Source organism: Cariama cristata, unplaced genomic scaffold (assembly GCF_000690535.1).
Source record: "Cariama cristata isolate BGI_N322 unplaced genomic scaffold, ASM69053v1 scaffold33338, whole genome shotgun sequence".
In the NCBI taxonomy this organism is placed as follows: Eukaryota; Metazoa; Chordata; class Aves; order Cariamiformes; family Cariamidae; genus Cariama; species Cariama cristata.
Window position 1 is genome coordinate 1 of NW_009633439.1, and position 6,347 is coordinate 6,347.

General features: G+C 47.0%; 2 protein-coding genes across 2 annotated transcripts in view; one reads left to right on the forward strand and one right to left on the reverse strand.

The window, feature by feature from the left end:
* Positions 1-6: 6 nt before the first annotated feature.
* On the forward strand, positions 7-3,211 carry UCK1 (uridine-cytidine kinase 1; the record flags this gene model as incomplete). The annotated part of the gene is made up of 6 exons (XM_009706753.1): positions 7-100; positions 923-1,019; positions 1,150-1,292; positions 1,391-1,485; positions 2,566-2,614; positions 3,024-3,211. Coding segments are annotated over 6 exons (666 nt in total), but the record flags the coding sequence as incomplete, so codon positions are not given.
* A 2,787-nt stretch (positions 3,212-5,998) lies between these two features.
* POMT1 (protein-O-mannosyltransferase 1) overlaps positions 5,999-6,347 on the reverse strand; it is a 12,576-nt gene continuing 12,227 nt past the window's right edge. Inside the window, exon 19 of the mRNA XM_009706754.1 lies at positions 5,999-6,334. Within this exon, the coding sequence (XP_009705056.1) occupies positions 6,160-6,334 (175 nt within the window). The 3' untranslated portion in view covers positions 5,999-6,159. The remainder of the gene's footprint in view (positions 6,335-6,347) is intronic.

Here is a 6,347-nt window from a genome sequence, read left to right on the forward strand (position 1 = left end):
CGGAAGGTCTTCATCCTCAGCCAGGACAGGTTCTACAAGGTGCTGACCGCCGAGCAGAAGGCCAAGGCGCTGAAGGGGCAGTACAACTTCGACCACCCGGGTGAGGCTCCCCGCTCCCCGCCTTCCCCTCTCCGACACGGCCGAGGGAGCGGCTGGAGAGGGGGTTTTTTTGGAAGGGCTTGTAGAAAAAGGGCTTGCATAACGGGAATGTTGTTTCCCCCCCCCACCACCACCGGAGCATTTGTTTACTTTGGTTTCTGTGCGCTGTTGTGATGGAAGCCGCTTTGCTGGGGGGGGTAAGGCCGCTGTAACGCACCTGTGGGGAGAGCATCCCGGCTTGTACCGGGCTCTGCCTCCTCATTCCCGGCTGTTGAGAGGCCCTGTCATAAACTACATCATTCCCCAAATCCTTTCCTGATACTTCTTGCCTACGTAAAGAGCCGTTCTCCTTGCTCGGGAGTGCTGCGGGTTGCAAACGGGGCAATGACCTGCCCTTGGCCGAAGTCTGGTGCCCGCTGTGGGTTCACCAGGGTGGATAATGAAAAGCGTTAAAGATGTCTGAGGTTTTTTAAATTACTCTTAGCTAACGAACTAAGAAGAGTTGTACAAAATTATACAATTACCAAGTGGTTTGGTAAAATGATGTGATTACTAGCTTTACACGTGTCTTCTTAATTTCATTGTATTGTAGTTGTTTATAAACAGTAAATCTTCTCTTCCTTATCTCTCTAATGGGGTATAGCAATTATCACTTGGGCCGGGAGCGCTGGATTGCTGCTCATAGGAAAGAATAAGCCATAAGTTCCTTTTCTCCTGGTGCAATACTGGACAGAGAGTTTTTCCTTCAAGTCTAGAAAATCTGAGCAGAACATTTGACATAGCAGCGTCTGAAATTCTTCCTCTTTAAACCTGCCTCTTGTAGATGCTTTTGATAACGATTTGATGCGTGCAACCCTGAAGAGTATTGTTGAGGGCAAAACAGTTGAAGTACCAACATACGACTTTGTGACACATTCTAGGTAGGTTTCAGTTTTGTGTGACATCTTGGGCTGTGTACATGGATGTCCCCAGCTGAGCCTGGGGATGGACTGTGTGACTGTGGTGTGAGACCCATTTAACAACGTGCCCTGCGTGTTTTTTTCCTGGCAGACTGGCAGAGACGACGATGGTCTATCCCGCTGATGTTGTCCTCCTTGAGGGGATCCTGGTTTTCTACAGTCAGGACATTCGGGACATGTTCCATCTCCGTCTCTTTGTTGACACTGATTCCGATGTCCGTCTGTCCCGCAGAGGTAATGCCCCGCTGCCACAGGCAGCGTCCGCCTGCTCCTGTTCCTTATCCATCCTTGGCTGCGTGGTGGGACTCAGGGGTTTTATCTTCCCATCTCAGTTCTGCGGGATATGAAACGTGGGAGAGACCTTGAGCAGATCCTCAACCAGTACACCACTTTCGTCAAGCCTGCCTTTGAGGAGTTCTGCTTACCGGTACTAAATGTTTCACTAATTTGATTTGCGGGGGTTTTCTTGGGGAGGGTGAGGGAAGGAGCAGAGTTGCCTGAGGATTGGCTGCACTGTAGATGCAGCAGTGGTGGCTTTCAATATTCATATTTCACAAATCCCATGCTCTCCTCTCTGCCTCATCTGTTTAACCAGTACAAGCTGCTTGTTTAAGGAATGTAAATGGTTGGACCGTTCTCCTGGCAAAGGACCATGGAATCCCTGGAGGCTGCACACGTTTGCTCACTACCCTGGCTATTTTAGCATGGGTCCCTCTGACTGAAGCACTCCCACTCCGCGTCTATTAAGTCTTGCAGGAAAAAAGAAGAGTTGGGTTTCCAACAGACTCTCTCAACGGGGAGCACCTGGGGCAGACTGTTATAGCATCTGCTTGCTATGCCATAAAATGCGAGGCCAATTTAGCTGCTCGCGTAATCAAATTAATTGGTAAAAACCCCTTTGAGAACAAAATCCTGTATGTGGATTAAATAAGATGGAAAAGGCTAGCTCGGCTGCCTCTTGCTCTAGATCAAAGCAATTCTGGGATTGTAAAAGTACTCATTAGAAATGCTGAATTTGCCAGCCTTTTTATAAGTAGGGATGGAGGAGGAGAGCAGAGGCTCTGTGAAGATCAATAAAATGTCATCAGAGGCAGGAAGGAATTTCACAGGCACGCTGGGTACCTTGGCTGTTGGCGGAGATTTAGCAGTGGCTTGTGAAACGCTGATTAGAACCAGCTCTTGGCAAACAGACCTCAGCCTCGCAGCGGGCGACCCATTTGAAGGCAGCGTACTCTTCAGGAGTGTAAAAGCAAGTGTACTCCATGCTTGAGCTGCTACCTTTACCTGGTAATTCACTGCAAAGGGACAGTGAGAACAATCCCGACCATAAATCTGGTGCACGTTAGCCGGTATGACTTCTCAGTCATGGTAACACCTAAATGAATCGAGAGCTTTAATGTGCAGCGCCATCTTTGCCCCCAGCCTTCTGGTGTTTGGTAGCTTCTTCCTAGAATAAAGCTGACTTTTTTCCCTGTTAACAATCTCCACCACTGTTTCTCTTTTGCAGACAAAGAAGTATGCAGATGTGATCATTCCCCGAGGAGTCGACAACATGGGTAAAAGGGAGTTTGGTTCTCTGTCTGATTTCTCTGGGGAGACCGCCTTTGGGGTTGGGAAGAGGGCAGCTGGGACACCGCTGCCTTGCTTGCGTGCTTCGAAGGAAAGGGGTTTTGCTGGAGGGGAAGAAGCTGCTCGGAGCCTGACAGGGACGATGAGCTGCTCAGCCTGTGGAGGGCTGGAAAAAGTGATACGCAAGTGGAGATGCAGAGCTGGACACCAGTGTTAAAGCTGGCGTTGCAGTTGCTGGTTTCTGTTGAGGTCTGATGTCGCTGCGGAGGGCAGGCGTAGTTTCATTTAAGGGTTTGTTTTTAAAACTTGAGTTGAACAGGGCTGGATGCTCCACATTTTCTAGATAGCTCAGCCAGGAAAGCCCACATGTCCTATATTTCCCGTTCCTCTCTGCAGTTGCTATAAACCTCATAGTGCAGCACATTCAAGACATCCTCAACGGAGACATCTGCAAGTGGCAGCGAGGGGCAATGAATGGACACGGTCGGGCCTGCAAGCGCCCATTCCCTGAACAGACAGAGAACAGCAGCGTGCTAGCGGCCAGCAAACGCTCCCACCTAGAGTCCAGCAGCCGGCCGCACTAACCTGTCAGTGTCTGAAGCATTTGCCCCTGCTCCAGACCAACACTAAAGGAACTTTGGGAAAGAACTTCAACGGAATGGTTCCTCCTGGCACCGGAGAGGACACTGGTGTGAAACTTCTTGCAGACAAAGGAGTCATCCTCCCACCCCTATGTCCTCCAAAACCCCTCCCTTTTCTCCCTATGATGTCTGGAGTTATAATGTTACTTGATGAACTCATTAACGACAGTGCTACTTGCTTTTTTTTTTTAACTTTCCAAATGAGATCTAATGCTGAAGTCTTTCCTGAATATTAAGTGCTCCCAGGTGATTAGCAAGATACCCCATTTCCTGATGATCTTCCTTAGCTGGGAAATTATCTGTTTTTTCAAAAGAAAAAAAACCAGCCTCTTTATCCCAGACTAGCTTGCACCCTGTTGATTTTAACAAGCAGGTGCAGTCCTTACTCTTCTTCACCTTGTTGGCGCCTTGAGTTCTGGCACTGCTCTCCTGCTGGCCAGCCTCCTTTTTAGCCTCTGATAGCCCGGGGAGGCAGAAGGGGTGACCTGTAGAGGAATCTCTTCCTGAAACAGGGGCTGGCTGGGACAAATGGGAACTTGCAGCTCATCGGGGGACAGGCCCAAGAAGTTGGGTGATTCTGGTTCCTAATTTATTCCTTTCTAAGCTCTGGAATCTTGCTATACTGTATGATTTTTTTATTATTATTTTTTTGGTACCCAAATAGTCTCCTTTACCACAGTTACTGAATGTGTGAGCTCCAACTGGATTGAGTTGCTCATGGAAACAGAAACCTGACCTTGTCAGTATTTGTGTCTTTTGGGGCACTTCTGCACTGCTGGTTGCAGATTCTGCTGGGCGGAATCCCTCCACTTCCAGGGCTGGGCGGTAAGATCAGCGAGGGGGAAAGCTGTGAATTGCAAGACCCTCCTCCTGCTGGCGCAAACAGCTGTCCGGACATGCTTCTACCCTCCAACAGCGTCCAAGCGCGTGCCTTGCACTCAGGCAGTTTAATCTCAAGACTGTCTGGTTTTCCAAAAAGAGCACATAGGAGGCTGGAAGTATAAACAGTGACATTGCAATTTCTGTAGTTTACCCCAGATAAGTGATACTGCAACAACATCGAGTTTCTGGGGGGGAAAAAAAGAATTCTGAAGCAAAGTGCCGGTTGGGCCTTTGAAAAATGTCCTTGCGATATCGTTCTTGAGTCTGAACTTACAGTGTCATTTTAAGACTGAGGGTGTAGGGGGAAATATTAATGGGAACTTTTTCATATTTACTAGTTTTCTAAAACCAAGGTCTGGCTGTGTTGGTTGTGGGTGTGTTACTTTGGCTGATAAATGCACGGAGAGCAGAAATACCTTTTATATAAAATGGTTATTTGTGCTACTTGCACTATACCAGCACAAAGGTACAGAAAGGAACACTTCTGGAGATACTCTTATACTCAACAGGTCTTTCTCCCCTTAACTCAGAATTGTTAACTTTAGTTTTGTAATGGATGAAGCTTTAGTGAAGAGAAAAAAAAAAAACCTTAAAAAAAAATGCAGTCTGCACTTTCACCCCTATAGTCTTTTCAACACTGGAATAGTCACTAAAACCTACTTTGAATGACTGTGGTGTTTGATCATACCTTCCTCTGGGTGCAGGGGAGCTCAAAGCAGCCTTGAGCATATAACAAATAGCACTTGTTAGAGCCGTGAGGAACTCCTCTACAGTAAAAATCACCCTGGTCTGTCCAAGGATGGCTGCTCTTGGTCAGCTTTGAGCTGTACTGCAAGATCCTGCTGCTGCAGCCACGTGTTAAAAAATACAAGTGGTGTAGGTACTATAGCCTGTGTAGAATACTTGCACAGAGCTGTTTTACACATTTTCCCCCGAGCCATCCCAGTCCTTCACTTGCACCTTCTCCTCCTCCTCTGTCAGTTCCTCCGCAGGTGCAGGCCAGGGCATGGGCTGAGTTAACAATGTTTTTAACCCAAACCCACGTGTACAGGTTGGAGCAGGTTTCCTTGTCAGCAGGATCAGTTCTACCTTGCTCAGAATTCCTCTTCCTGAGCTTTGAGGTGTAACCCTGCAGCCCAGCACTGCAACGCGGCCATTGCTAGGAGCAGGCCACAGGCTTCGTATGAACGCCTCAAGGCCAAAGGATTCTTCTGGCTTTGGCTGACTTCTTGGCCTGCCTGAAGCTTTCTTTTAGCTTGTTTAGCTGTAACAGCAATTTTTTAATGTCTATTTGTTTTATTTTTGCATAGCTTCATAAAAGTTATGGTTATGCCAAATGATTATACATAGATAATAGTAACAAGTCGTTATTCCGTGCAGGATGAACTATTTATAAACTCGGCTTAATGCTGTAACGTAATGAAATAGGGATGAGAGAGCAGAGCAGTGAAAGTGGGATCAAATAATGCATTGTTGGGGAATATAGTCATGGGATGATGCTGAAGACTGCAGGGCCAGTTACTGATAGCTAAGATGATGTCTAAGCTTTAGAGCTGGGAATACACAGTTTTTAGGAGTAACAAAGAAAACACAGAGAAGTACCCCGGTGCTAGGAAACATATAAAATTGCCCTAAGTGCAATGTAGTGCAAGAAAGAAGAAACCATCAACATCCTACTCCCAGGAAAGAGGAGGAAGAAACCCTCGCAGCATGCCTTTCCTAGCAAAGCACCTGGGATATGCTGTTGACTGAAGTCAGCAACCTTCAGAGCCCGAGGGGCAGTGGAAGGGTGAGTGTAACAGGGGTAGAAATGGGGAATTGTGCTCATAACAGCTATACTCCGAGACCTTTTCTGTAACAGTATTCTTTTATTTTCTTTTCCTGTAATAATTAGATCTGGACTACTATCAATTATTTGATCAGACTGTTAAGATTTCCATTATACTAACAATAAATTCTTGGCTTTGAATAAAAGGCATTTCTTTTTGCCTGGAACAAGATTGTAACTGTTACTGTTTTCGGATAAGGATGTTCCAGCTGTCCTTCCACCGCAAGTCCTTGAGTTGAGTAACAGACAGCGCGGGCTCCCCGTAGGTCACGGGGCTGAATGTGCAATAGACAAAGTAAACCGAAGAGAACCAGGCTACGATCAATGCAGCAAACATGCTCTTGAGCAGCAGAGATCTGGGACGAGAGA